Source organism: Papilio machaon, chromosome 21, assembly GCF_912999745.1.
Source record: "Papilio machaon chromosome 21, ilPapMach1.1, whole genome shotgun sequence".
NCBI lineage: Eukaryota > Metazoa > Arthropoda > Insecta > Lepidoptera > Papilionidae > Papilio > Papilio machaon.
In genome coordinates this window covers 6,026,454-6,041,522 of record NC_060006.1, presented here as the reverse complement: position 1 = coordinate 6,041,522, position 15,069 = coordinate 6,026,454, and the positions used below count along the sequence as shown (strand labels likewise).

Sequence of the window (15,069 nt, the reverse complement as noted above, 5' to 3'; positions counted from 1 at the left end):
GAATCTTCTTTTTTTATGTATATTTACAATATTAGTAAATAAAGTAAAGATGTTTGGGTCATGGGTTAAGCTCTTGACTTGCAATTTGCAGGTCCTGGGTTCGAATCCTGCCAAGTACCAATGTGTTTTTCGACTTTCTTTTTTTCTTACGGTGAAGGAAAACATCGTGATGCTGCACATATCTGAGAAAAAATTCAATGATATGTGTGAAGTCAACCCGCACTTGACCAGCATTGACTATGGCCTAGTCACCCCTAACTTAGGGTAGGCTCCGAGCTCCTCAGTGGGGAAGTATAGTGAGCTGATGATGAGTAAATAAAACTTACCCCCAAAGTAAATAACAGGACCGTACTGACTATAGACAATATTGTAACAAATACAGCGTATATAAGGAACCAGGAACCCCTGAAAAATACAAACATTAATTAAACCAAACAAAATCTTTGTATTACCTGGATTAGCTTTTGAAGCATAATAAAATGGCCTAAACTTGAATCTAAATTCGTTAGCTCTAACTAGTCTTCAGTCTTTATTGGGTAGAGGTAATTCTTCTAAAGATACCTTGCCTTCCAGGTAATAGGCAAGAGATAACATAGACGAGATTTTTCCTAGCTCACTGAAGTTTTAATCAGTTATATTGTATGGTTTATATTTACCAATAAACAGAATCCTTTAATCCCATAATTCTCATGCCTTCTCTTATCTTCTTCTCCTTCTCCCCCACAACGAACATGAGAAGATAGGTGATGAACTGCGAGAGTGTCATCACCATGTACATGGGCATGATGACACGGAAGATGACAAGCCAGTCGCCGGTGTGTTGCCGCTTTGGAAACTGACGCAGGTCCACTCTAGGAGGTGGGAGTGGGGAACCAGTGTCCAGCTAGAAATAGATAATATTGACTGACAACAAAAGCAACAGCACAACTAGCAGCCGTAACTCTGATCTGTGGGCATTATGAATGACCATTTGACGTGGTCCTGGTAGACTTGGTGTTACACTAAGTCAATACTAAGGGAGACATCTTAACAACTATAAGTGTAGTTGACCATACCTTGATCTTAACATAATCGATTAACGTCTGCAGAGCTAAGAAGCCGGAGTAATAGTATTGGAGAACGGGGCAGGTGTCTTCGCTGTGCATCTCCGATAAGGGTATGAGCTGGCCTCCACGGGACCAGTCGGAAGACCAGTCTTTAGCCGCTGGTCTCTCGCGGCACTTCACAGGTGAAGTGTACAAAGTCCGAGTAGACGGCGTGCCGGCGTGTGAGGGATTTGTTCGAATTGTGTATCTAGAGAGATGGTAAACATTAAAAATTGAGAAATACCAGTATTTCCGCGGTTCTTCTGATGTGGGTTTGTGCTGGAGGTCAATTCTAATTTCCTTCTCCGGCTTATTTTTTTTCTAATAAGGAAAGGATGGGAAGGAAAAGTGGATTTGAGAAAGAGCTGGTGGAGACGACTGTACTATGAACACAAGTTGATCTTTCCGATTGACAGTACTGTTACATTATCTTTGTAAGTACCTGAGTGGTTCCCCAAAGGTACTGGGGTCTGTGTGAAAGATGACGGCGATAGGGAAGTGCCGCGCGTTGAGATGATAAGCGTCGTTCAGTTCTGTGGTGTTGTTGTAGCGTACCCAGTTGATAGCGTGCTGGTTAGACTCTATCAGCTGGTTGTTGATTTCTTCCAAGAAACCCTAGGAATATCGCTTTGTTAGTTTAGATTAAAGATCGGGAAACGATAATCCCGTTGTTAGAAGCCATATACTTAAAAGCCGGTACGAACACCTGCGAAACAGTATCAATTTGTGAACTTAATTAAATAAAATCACTTTACTGTAAACGGTTGCTATTTGAGATGATAACAATTAAATATAATAATCCAGTAATAAGTTTCCTGACTGACAACGAACGTGAAATAAAAAAAATAAGGAAACATAAGTAGGTATGCCAAAAATTTACTTAGACTAATTTAATAGTCACTTAGGAAGACCTAAATAGATGACTTCGAGTGCAGCAGTTAGTGGTAATCTTACAACAGTGCCATTAGCCGTAGCCCAATCTGCGACAACCGCGACGGAATGGTTTTCTGGAAGGATGTCGTGGTGGATGCGCAGCAAGCGGCCCGGCTTGCTGACCTCCGGGAAATTGGGGTTCGGCACCAGCATCTTGAGGAAAATCAGCACGCCAAGGCAGTAAAGAGGCACCAGCACCTCCTGTTCCAAGAAGGAACAATTAAATAGAAATGCTAAACAAAACTTAAACTTATAAACAACAAACGGTCTTTTTGCTATGGTGACTTATATCTAAAGATTATGCAGATATGTGCATGCGTCATCAAAACATCTGTGATATTTCTTTTATTGGATTCTCTCATTTAATAACATTACAGTAATCTGATTAAGTTCATATCATTTACATATCAATACTAGAAACTTTTATAGGGGTTTCATTTAATATGAATGAAGGTCAAGGTGATTCAAGATGCTCGAAATGCGTTGTTTATCTTTAAGCTAGAGGAGAGAATGTGCAGAAAAATGATTACTCTCTTTCCTGTACAAAAATACACTCGATTAGAATTGGTCGGTTAACACACTAAACAGATGAAACGCGAAATTGTATAACATCGGCCGGGAATTTCGTGCAGCAGCTAATGTACTCACAGCGAGGGTTTTCCTGGTGTCCCGCTTCTTGAGCAGCAGACTGCGCAGCACGGTGGCCCACAGCTGGGGCCAGAAGCGCGCCGGCGGCCGCGTACCCATCGCGCCGCGCAATCTGCTACCTATCGCCACGCACTCCGGCTCTACCGTCACGCATTTCCTAAAAAAACACAAAGATCGTTTGATTGATTATTTCATCGATTGATCAGCGTGACATCCACTGATCTGACCAGTACAGATCATTCACTCTTCTTAGGAAGCCTTCTAACGTTATTCTTGAAAGAAATTGAACATTGATAGGAATTTTCGGAACCACTGAAATAACCCCATCGTTTCCGCATTTATAGAAAGAAAATTCTAAATCAAAGTTTTTGCATGTCTGCCCTTTTGTCGTTTGATCGGAGTAATAAGAATCTAAGGAAGATTTTCCGTTAATGAATTTATGCTTCGTTGTTAACTTTCGTACATTTTTTAATAATATAAAATTTTGCTCGCGACTTCGTCACTGTGGAATTAATAAAAAAACTTAATGAGTAAGTAGCCTATGTGTTCTTTCAGACTACGTTCTGTATTTATGCGAAACTTGCTGTCACTCGACGCTGTCCGCGTGGCATCAAAAAAAAAACTTTATAAGTAGCCTATGTGTTCTTCCAGACTATAGTCTACAACCGTGCCCAATTTCATCAAGTTCCGTTGAGCCGTTATGTATATACTTTTCAACAAACATTTATCCTTTCATCCAACAAAACATTCGCATTTATAACATTAAGTAAAATTAAAAGAACCATAGAACATTCTACATTTGAAATCAAAGCATACATTAACATAACCTCAAAATGTAAATGAGCAGGACATTTGTATGACACAATGCAATTCATACAAGTTTGATTATAATAGAGTTAAGTGACAGACGGACACGCGACGTGCCTGACAATTATGTAGATGTTATTATTACGAATGAATTTAAACTATGATTCATTGCACGCGTAGCAAACAATATCGTTTGAATGGACAAGGGGTAGTTGGCTACATGATTATAAATCGATCCAAAAGTTACCCTATAATGACATAACTCACAAAACTAGGGGTGAACAAAAATTACAGAATACTATTTACCCAAATACTATACCGTGGCTTTAAAAAATAACCATAGGAAAATAGCCATTTTCATTCGAAGTCAACGTATTACTTGTGTTTGTGTCTAAGTCTATAGGATGTTTCAAATGAAAATCAACTTTACAAAAAAAAACAGTCGAATTGATAACCTCCTTCTCTTTGAAGTCGGCTAAAAAGCATATGCGTTCTCAAACTGCGTGCCTGTTACCATATATTTAAAAAAAAGTTTGAGCAGCCCTGATTCTTAACATGCTATGTCATGGCTTAAGTGTCACCTTCGTGTATGAAAGGATATCGTAGGGGATTCCTTGTGTTGACCACCAGAGGGCGTGTCGGCAGGAAGTCAGTGGCGCAGGTGTGGCGCCAGGGGGGCTACGGACCACAGGCACGACCGATCGAATTTAAGTTACGAAGTGTCTTGTTTTATGTAGCTAGTTTTATAAACCAATTTTTCAAGTTGAATTCTTCGTGTAGAGGTATAATTAGTTGTTATAATTAAAAAAAAAATATAGTTTTTAATGTCATTATTAATAAATATAATTGTTACGGAGGCAGGAGGTATTTTATTCCAATAAAAATATGCTTTTAAGTTTTGAAATTACAGAGATGTTTGGCCACGATAAAAATCTTTGCTTTGTGGAGAATTATAATAATAATAATAAAAAATATTTGGATCTCGCGCAAAAATATTTGGATCTCGCGCAAAAATATTTGGATCTCGCGCACGAGATTACAGCCATGTGGCATATGGAGTCAACAATTATCGTACCGATAGTGCTGTCCGTGAATGGATTAATCGCGAAGAGCCTCGACCACCACCTAGAGAGGCTCTCGCTCGGTAAGTGGGTGAAGGGCCAGGCACAGAAGGCGGTACTCCTGAGCACGGCACGCATTGTGAGGAGGTTTCTGTCTCTGGAGGCCTAACCGCCGGTAGCTTGGGCCCAAGGCTCCGCTGCCGACGTATCCAGATTTTTTATATTTTTTTTAATATTGTTTAAGATTTTATTAAGAAAAATATATAAAATTAAACAAGAAATAAATATGTGGAATAATAATAATAATAATAATAGCCCTTTATTCTGAAATTATTTGGAATATACACGTGATAAAAAAATTATAAAATGTCCCTAATCTCAGTGTGCCTCTTGGCATAGGCCTCCTCTAAATGTTTCCATTGATTTCTGTCGTGGGCGACTCTCCTCCAATATGGGCCGGCTGCCATCTTTATGTCGTCCTCCCATCTCAGAGGCTGCCGACCTCTACTCCTTTTCCCATCTCTCGGATACCATTCTGTTACTGCCCTGCTCCATTTTCCTCTTGTGTCTCGCATCATGTGACCAGTCCAACGCCATTTGAGTTGATCTATCCTGACTAAGATGTCGGGCAATTTTGTTTTTTCTCTTAGATCGATGTTTCTTATTCTATCTTGCCGTGTCGCATGTGTCATACTTCTTTCCATAGCTCTTTGGCACTTAGCTAGCTTTTCTCGGAGTGTTTTCGTGAGTGACCATGTTTCACAACCGTAAGTCAAGCATGGAAGAATGCAGGCGTTAAAAGTCTTCCTTTTCAAACTGAGGCTTAAATTTTTGGATTTCATTACTTCTTTCAACGACCAGTATTTTTTCCAGCCTAGTGCAGTTCTCATGTTTATCTCGCGGGAGGACTGTTCGTTTATAGAAATAACTTGACCCAGGTAGGTGTACTCATCCACATATTTCAAAGATACTTCGTTTAATTTGATGTCTACAATTCTTGAGTTTGTCATTAACTTTGTCTTTCCTGTATTTATTTTCAATCCAGCTTTCCCGCTTTCATTGCTTAGACTTTGAATCATGTACGCCAAGTTTTCTGGATTTTCCTCGAATAAAACCAGGTCATCAGCGAAACGAAGGTGGCTCAGTTTTACTCCATTTATATTTAGCCCAAGGTGATCCCAGTTCAGGTTACGGAAGATGTTTTGTAAGACTGCAGCAAACAATGTGGGGGATAGCGGGTCGCCTTGTCGCACTCCTCTATTAATACGGAACTCGTTGCCCAAGGATTCAAGTTGGATTCGTGCCCTGCTATCGTCGTAGATGTTTTTTATAATGCTGACGTATTTTTCTGGTACTCCTTGTGATTTTAGAGTTTCCCATATGTAGTCATGTTTTAGGCTATCGAAGGCTTTAGCATAATCAATGAAAGCAATATAGATGTCCTTGTTGTATTCATTGTATTTTTCGAGCACCTGCTTTACCGTGTGTATATGGTCAATGGTCGAAAATCCTTTTCTGAATCCTGCTTGTTCCACCGGTTGTTGTTCATCTATGATAGGGCTAACTCGGTCCAGAATAACTTTTGCGAAAACTTTGTACACGTTTGATATGAGACTAATTGGGCGGTAGTTTCCTATGTCTTCTTTATCGCCTTTCTTGTGGAGAAGTATTATTTGAGATTCTGACCATTGATGAGGGGTTGTCCCGCTTATTAGGATTTCGTTAAAAATTTTTGTCAGTATTGGGGTCAGTTCTTCTATTGTGCCTTGCATGAGTTCATTGATAATTCCGTCTGGTCCTGGAGATTTTTCTTTCTTTTGACTTAAAATTGCTTTTCTTACTTCGCAAGCCAATATTTTGGGCATGAGTTCGGTTGATGTAATTTGACTCGTTTCCTTATCTTCTAGTGAGGATATGGTAGGGTCGGAATTACTGTACAATTTCCGATAAAAATCTGTAGCCAATTCATTAATATTTTTCCGTCTCGTTACCACCTTAGTCTTTTCTTTGAGTCTTGGTATCCACTCCTTGCCTGTTTCCCTTAGTTCTCTCAGGGCTTTCTTCACTCCTCCGGACTTTTGTATATGGCGTTCGAAAACCTGCTGTCTTTTGTTTTTGCGCTCTTTTCTGATACTTTCTCTTATCTTTTTGCTTATGTCTGATATTTGTTTTAAATTTTCCGACTTTAGTTTTTCTGCTATTAGTTCTTTTCTCTTATTAATTAGTTTTAAGGTTTCTTCACTTAAATCATATTTAGTTTTCTTGGCATTAGTAAACCTGGAATAGCTTTGGAGTCGCTTTTCCAAGATATCGTATTTTTTTGTAACTACTATTTTTTCGTTTAGTGCTTGTTTTTCAGTTTCTTTAAGAGATAAAGAGTGAACTTCTTGCTGCATTTTTGTAATATGCATGCTTTTTTGGATATGAGTTCGGGATTTCTTGTAAGGGAGCTTTCTAAGGCAGCTGCGTACCATGCGATGGTTAGTGTTGAAGTTGAGGTTCGATATGACAGCTGTGTCTGTGAATGCCCTTGGGTTATTACTTATTATGTAGTCAATTTCGTTTTTGTAGGATCCGTCTGGTGATATCCAGGTCCACTTATTCTTGTTCTTTTTCTTGAATACTGAGTTTAATAATGTTAAGTTGTGTTCCATTAGGAATTCGACTAGTTTTTCCCCATTATGGCTTCTCTTTCCATGGCCAAATTTTCCAAGAACATATTCTTCACTATTTTTCCTCGCTCCTACTTGAGCGTTAAAATCTCCCATCAGTATTATATGATTGTTAGAGTTGTTTTTTATTACTTTCGACATATCTTCGTAGAAGGATCCAGTAACTGATTTTTCTGCTTGTTCTGTTGGCGCATAAATTTGGATAATAGACCAGTTCTTGATGTATCCTGGTAGTTTAATGTTAAGGACGGCTATCCGGTCAGATATTCCCTTTAACTCTTGTATATATGGCTTTAAGTATTTTTTTATTAGAAATCCCACACCTCTTTGTCCTGCCTCTTCTCCTTTGTGAAACATTATATAGTCAGAGAATTCTTCGATTTTTTCATCTAATCTCCTTAGTTCGCTTATTCCTAAAATATCATATTTTATCTCTTCCAGCGCTTTTTCTAGTTCCAGCAGGCTATCGTTGGTTCTGAGTGTTCTTGTGTTTAGCGTCGCAATATGAAATACTTCACTTCTTCTGCTGTTTAGAGGGTAATGGTCTAGTGCTCCCTCGGGGACCAGCCGTATTGGGAGACGGTTGTTTTGTATTGGTTTACTAATTGGTTGCAATATCCTGATTTGTTGCATTTCCTTTTGCATCCCTTTGCATATTATTTGGCGTCGAGTATGATCTCCCTCGCAGGACTTGAAAGGCATCTAGTTTCTTTATTTTTGTGTCTTTATTTGTATTTGAGTTACTGTTCATAATGTTTTTAGGGCTCGGCGTTTCAGATCTTTTCCTTTTTTCGTTCTCTTTGTTCTCAATTTTTCTTTTTGATTTATTTCTTTGTTGTGCTTCCCTTGACAGGTCGTGCGTGATGTAAGTGTTACCAGGCATTTTCTTTTTATTCTTAAGGATGTGAATTTTTTTGTCTAAAGTAGTAGTCTCAATTAAGATTGGTCTAATCTTTCCACTCTCATTTTGCGCTTTTCCTAGTCTGTGTATTCTGTTAATATCCCCATCCTTGAGTGAGACGCCAATGTTGGTTATGGTAGATGCAACAAGTTTGGACAGCTCATCATATTTCTCATCTTTGTTTTCTGGAAGTCCGTGGATTATAATGTTATTCCTTCGCGTAGTCGTGTCTATTTGTTGTAGCCTACGGTTTAGTTGTTCGACTTCATTTTTCAACTTTTCGTTTTCTTCTATAATAGGTTTAATTTTTTCATCCACTTTTTTGAGGACAGCCGAGGTAATATTTTCTGTTAATGTTTTTGTTTGTAGGTGAAGTTGTTCCGTTAGTTTTGCATATAAAAGTGACAATTCAGGAGTTAGTTCAGCCATTGTTATCAAGTTCTATTAGTTGTAGTAAGGGAGACAGTTTTTTTTTTCTTTTTTTTCTTCTGTCTATCTGCCTCTATATTTTAAATTGCAATAAGTAAAAAAGAATATTTGCTATTAATATTTTGGCAGGCGCTATATTATTTTTCTTGTTGGCGGTATGACTGAAAAAACTTTTAATTCTTTTTGTAATCAATTGTTGTTTTACTCCAAGTAACACACTATCGAAATTTTTTAACACTGGATTTGACTGATTTCATTAACTTTTATACCGCATTGATTGTTTATAATCCATAATTGACGAAATATAAATGTTTGTTATGATACACACTGAACATATTTAGTGTTGTCTATTTTTAGTTCTTTCACTGTTTATTTTCGCTAGATAACACTAACACCATAAAATCACAGTCTTATTTATCAATTAGTAACACATTTTCTCCTTAATACACACTTTTCGAAATTTTATTACACTTTGAATACGGAGGTTATAACTTCGCGTCTAATGACAGCTGTCAACATTCTATATATCAATGTGTTAATTGTGGAGAATTATAGATTAAAAATAAGTTTATAAAAACAAATAAGAAGTTACTGAAGCGAACAAAATATGAAACTGGAAACTTTCCAATCTTATACCCTGGGCACAGATTTATTGAGATCGATTTCATTTAAAAATGGCGCCCAAACATGACATGAGCGATGACGTTCAGAGAACGAAACAGACGCTCCTGTCACTCACAACCATTCTTTTGGACTTACAACTGCAGTACATCTTCTATTATATTTAGATAGAGGGATCTTTGTTTGAAGGTATCTCTGGAACGGCTCAATGGATCTAGATGGGAGTTGGCAAAAATGTAGAACATAGTCTGAAAGAACACATAGGCTACTTATAAAGTTTTTTTTTTAATACCGTGCGGACAAAGTCGCAGGCAAAAGGTAGAAAGGATAATCGTTGTAAACTATATCCTTTATAAATTACATAGCTTTAAACGCCATAATGCACCGTTGTTCATGAACCAAGGTAAGGGAAGTTCACTTATTGAAGACAGGAAAAACGATTCTTGACATCCGCGAGATAAAAAAGGATGTGCTGGATTCAATTAGAATCTCAGATAGTTTGCATTTATCGATTTCTATTCACTATTCACGGTGTCGATACAAGAATAGAAGATTGAAAAAAGAATTAACAAAACCTATTTAACTGAACACTGAAAATTACTTTTAAAACTTACTTCACTGAAAAAGACTGTTTGTGAATCAGTAGCCGTTTAAATTACAGGGGTTCGATCACAACAACGGTTAAAATTATACGACCGAAAATTAACCAGGCAAATATTTTTTTTTTTAAAATAATTATTTACTTTTTTTCGATCAAACAAAGTCGCGGTCAAAGATACTACTACTAGAATGAATAAAAAAATTAAAACTAAAGAACTAGCTGTCGCCTGCCAATCGCCTGTCATCCGCGCGCAATTTAAAAAAAAACTTAATTAGCCTATGTGTTCTTTCAGTCTATGTTCTACATCTATGCCAAATTTAATCCAGATCCGTTAAGCCGTTCTGGAGAGACCTACAAACATCCATCCAATCCATCCTAAACATTCGCATGTATAATATTAGTATGATATAGATTCTTAGTGGTATGTCAACCAAAATACTTTCACAGAGTTCATTGTCCGCAATCAAATTCTAAACTACTAATTACATTACTTTAGGGCCGACGCGAATAGCGCTATGAGAAACATTAGTATACACGAGGACAGAACAATGTTACGTTGACCAATAGGACAGTGCAGTTCTACTAATTTTAAATACTGTTTGCACGAACCACCGGATACTGTTTGCACGAAGTGATCATTGACCATAGACATTCTCAATAACTTTCAAGGTTGCAGATGCAGGCAATGCACTTTTAAACAATAAAGAAGAGGATGCATAAAAAAATAATATTTCGCTCCTATAAGTCCCCTCCCTCGTAAAAACGCTTCTCCTTCCCTTCTTTTAGTCTCCTTCACACACACTCTTATGAAACTCGGAATTCCTGCCGCCGAGTTCCGTCATCGGACGACACGACAGACCGCCAAGTTCCTTCCAAACCATCTCGATGGCTGGCCTTCCACAACCATGCGGTTTTCGCTTAGCTTTCTACCGCGTACCGCCGCGATGTGGAATGTTCTGTCCTCGGCGGTATTTCCAAACTGCTACGACTTAGGGTCTTTCAAGAAGCGAGCGTATCACCATCTCAAAGGCCGGCAACGAATCTGCGATTCCTCTGGTATTGCAGATGTCCATGGGCGTCGATGAACACCTTGGTGTTCCCCATTCTCTTATAAAAAAAAAAATACTTCCACTTTACGGCTGTCTTCTGTGTGGTCGTGGTACGTCTGTGGTACTGTTCAAGGGGGTCATTAGTGTAATACTGCACTTTCAACTGGTCCGCATCACTGTTCTGCCCTCGTGTGAAAGTACCATTAAGCTATGACGTAAGCGGTTTACAGCTGCCTCATAAAATCAATGCTGTAAAGGTCGAGGTGGGACGTTCGGTTTGAATTTAGGATAATGGACAACTAAACGATATCGATTCCATACAATTAGGTACAGACAGAAATAAAAATCTATTTTCGATTGGAAAGGTGTGTCTGAAATTAGCAAAAGCTTTGCGAAAGTCTGAATCAATAGATGATAAAAAGTGTAAAAAATTCTGGCGTTTGAAAGCCATATAAATATCTAATATTGTTTTAAAATAGAATGTGGCTTCCGGGTTTCCTTTATTCGTAGCTGTACCGGGTTTGCTTTGCAATGCTGAAATCAGAAAATTAAAAAAAAAAATTACTTTACTGAACCTTACCGAACTTGAACCTTTACTGAACCTTTTTAAACAGTTACTCTAGGTTTCTTATAATACATATACATTAAGGGGTTCCCTTAGTGGCCACTTAATAACTCTGAGTGCAGATATAAATAATATCAAGTATGTACCGTACATAAAAACAAGGTAATATCTCAGACACACCCAGAAGCCCGATGATTATCAGTTTATTAATGTGCGGCGTTAGCAAGCCTCTGGAGGGATTTTCTAGGAATTAGTAGTTAATTCATTAAAAAAATTATAGGTTAATCCTATTGATGGTAACTCTTGAATAACTGTGTAAATATACAAAGATGAAAACTACAGTTAGTCGAGCAAAAAGAAAATACTTTGAAGTTTTGTGAAAATCTTTTGAAAGAACAGTATTTTCCACATCTCAGGCGATGCGATGTGACCTTAAAAGTTGTAGACAGGGCGGCGTCAGCCAACCTACTATATAGGTTGCTTGGCATGTGGCCCGCCATTCTAACCTAGTCCGCTCTTTTTGATTTTAAAGTTACAGTTGAATACAGCTAAGAGGAAATGAGGTTAATAAATTGCGTTTAAGCCGATGAAGGCTCCTTTTAACCAGACTAATTTAGGAAGGCTGTGTTTTTATGGCTTTTACCTATATAAAGGATGCTTTGGTGTTTAGTATCTTCAAGAATAAATGAAAAATTGTTACAAATATGTAGCTTTTTTTGCAAGAAACGTTTTTAAACTTATATATATATAAATAATTAATGAAGGAAAGAAATAAGACGTGGCCAATCTCACTCAAGTCTAGACTCTCACAAATCTAGACTTTACTTGTACTAACTTAGAGATTCTCAGTTTTTTTATGAACTAAATGTGTCTACTATAAAGTTGGGTTTTAACGGTGTATGATTCTGAGAAAAACGTGCCAACAAGCACGGTTTCCATAAAGAATTAAATTGGCGCGGTCCTTGTGCGTAGCTTAGTCTATCCGTAGCAGGTACCATGGAAATCTACCTTAAGATTATTTTCAGATTACGCTCTTCGGGTATAGCGAGCCCTTGGGATGACAGAATAAAATATGGCCGCCGGCCACTTCAATGAAAACATTCAGCGATCTTAGTAGACGATCTTTTTATGTTTTCAGGTTTTGACCTTGTTTGTTATCCTTCAAACTGAGGTGTATTAAATAATGAAATATTGAACAAAAAATAAAATGGTGTAAATTTCAACTTAGAAAGGTCTAAGGGGTGTAAGTTTTTTTTCGGAAAAACTTTATTCGTTCAACAGAGAATTGGGGTTGTGAATGTTTGTTTTAAAATTTTAAACTCTACGACTCTACGGTAACGAACTCGCGGAAGACAGCTATTCCATATTAAACTAGCTGTCGATCGCGACTCTTAAAAAAATCTTAATAGGGGTATGAAAACCAGATAGCAGCCGTTTCTCAGACCCAGTGTATAAGCCTATATAATTTTATAAAAATCGATGAAACCGTTGCGGAGGAGTATGGTAACTAATTGTGACACGAGAATTTAATATATAAGACATAACCAAAACCCATAGATTTTTAATAATTTTATCAATGTTATTAATAAATACACGAGCATTGGCGACCTCTGCCGTCCCACCTACGTAATACTAAAATTATATTTTATTTATTACCTATTTATAGTCTGTGGCGCTGATTTTCACACGGGAAATCTATCATTGACTTGTGAATGAGTGTTAAAATTTGGTTGTTTAACAATAGATTTACTGTTTTTGTAATTTACATTATTATAATTTCAATTATAGACCACGTAAATCAATTATCGTTGGTTTCTGAGACCACATTCAATGTACAAAACATATAGTCATCCCTCACATTATCATTGACAAAACATACATAGGAATATTTTTTAAACGGTATTTTGGTCTCAGAAACCAACGAGGAGTTCTGCGCTAATTAATTTATTTTCTATTCAAATCTTATCCGTTTCGTTATCTTTTAGTTCGTGCTGCAAGTAATTTTCAGTTACATAAATTACACGAACAAGGAATTTGCAGGTTACGTTAAATTAAAATAAAATCTCGGTCAAGTACTTCGCTTTACCAATGAAACTCTATAATTCATGAGACGCCTTTTACAAGCTGATTAATAAAAAATAATCAGTCAGAAAATTTAAAATATAACAATTACGAACCATACAGACGTAAGTTCACCGCTACCAAATTCCAAAATGGCGAGAATGAAATAGGCATAAAATAACACGATTATAGGCTGTCCATTTATAGATGTCCTTTTCCCTCTGCCTTTCTTTTAAATTCTCTATCATCGGTGTTACTTCCTCTATTCGTTTATGTTATGTCATATAGCTAGTAACATATAAATATAAGTCAAACATAGCGTACAGCGTATCGTGACGTGGCAGAACGTCACTTGGTCCGCTGCCAACAAACGCGACACTACCGGAGAATTCAATAAAAATCACACGACAACCCACTACATACTGAAATCTTGTAATCATTGTTATTACTCTTTACTGACCACTCTACATTGATGAATTTATAAAGCAGCAAGGTTTTTTAACCTTACAGAAGACTATTTTTCGTGCATATGTATATATATATGTTTTCATATATCTGGATGTCCCTGTAGTCTGACTAACTGAACCTATTTTGACGATCGAGTTTTCTATCAATTTTTATTCTTCTGCTGATTTTCATGGGCTACAGTATACAGAGTGGTCGTTTTTTTAAGGAAGATCATCATCAACCTGTCCTTATCCTTATGGAGGGTCGGCACAGTATGTACATCTCTATCAGCCGTCATATGTGAATTCACCCCCTTCTTACGCATATCCTCTTTCACAGAATCCATCCATACTTTCTTTGGTTTTTTCTCTACCTTTATAGCTATAAACATTCAATCTCATTACATTTTTGTTTTGAACAAGACGATTAGAATTAAATTATTCCAATAAATTAAATGACGATTTTGACATCGACAAAGTAGGACTGATTAGATTAAGGAAGGAAGCAAAGGTAAAATATAAAAATTATCCCTTCATGTATTAGTTAATATAAAAAAGTTAATATATTATAGAAATACTTTTTATATGAGTAAAAAGAGGTTATGTGCAAACAACTGGCTGTCGTCTGCAGCAGAGGCTGACCCCGGTGTGACCCGGAATAAATTGCCATGGGACAACCAGGAGTGGCTCTCGTCTCTGAACTCATTTCAAAAACTAACTAAGCTATAATCTAGATTTTAAACTAATGTAATTCTTGGATATATCCTAAATAAAGGTTCTATGTCCTGTACATGTAATAAAAAGATTGTATTTTTTATCGTCGTCGAAAGTCGTCGAAAAAACCTTAGCTAATAACTGATAAACTATGCACGAAAAATCTTTCCTCTTTTCGAATGATTTCCGGAAAATGTATTATTCCTAGAGATTTTCTCTTATTTTAAAAAAGCGATTTGGAACTTAGCGTTCAGTCGAGTTTTCAATTAGTTAGATTAGTTTTTCTTTTCTATGTACTTAGATATTAGGTAGCGACTGCGTGCTTAATTTGTTTTGTCTTTGAATTTTTTTTGAATAATTTTTAAGTATTCCGACACTACCATTTAAATATTCATAATTGTATAAAAGTATAAAAGGAAACAGCGAACTTCACAATGGCAAGTAATCAACGAAACAAAAGATTTTTAAGGGTGCGG

General features: G+C 37.0%; 1 protein-coding gene across 1 annotated transcript in view; it reads right to left on the bottom strand.

The window, feature by feature from the left end:
* LOC106707475 (cholesterol transporter ABCA5) overlaps nt 1-15,069 on the bottom strand; it is a 37,606-nt gene that overhangs the window by 21,984 nt on the left and 553 nt on the right. Inside the window, exons 2-7 of the mRNA XM_045683296.1 lie at nt 2,667-2,823; nt 2,040-2,219; nt 1,528-1,700; nt 1,056-1,293; nt 657-883; nt 327-405 (exon numbers count right to left, since the gene is read on the bottom strand). Coding sequence (XP_045539252.1) covers nt 327-405; nt 657-883; nt 1,056-1,293; nt 1,528-1,700; nt 2,040-2,219; nt 2,667-2,823 — 1,054 coding nt within the window. The remainder of the gene's footprint in view (nt 1-326; nt 406-656; nt 884-1,055; nt 1,294-1,527; nt 1,701-2,039; nt 2,220-2,666; nt 2,824-15,069) is intronic.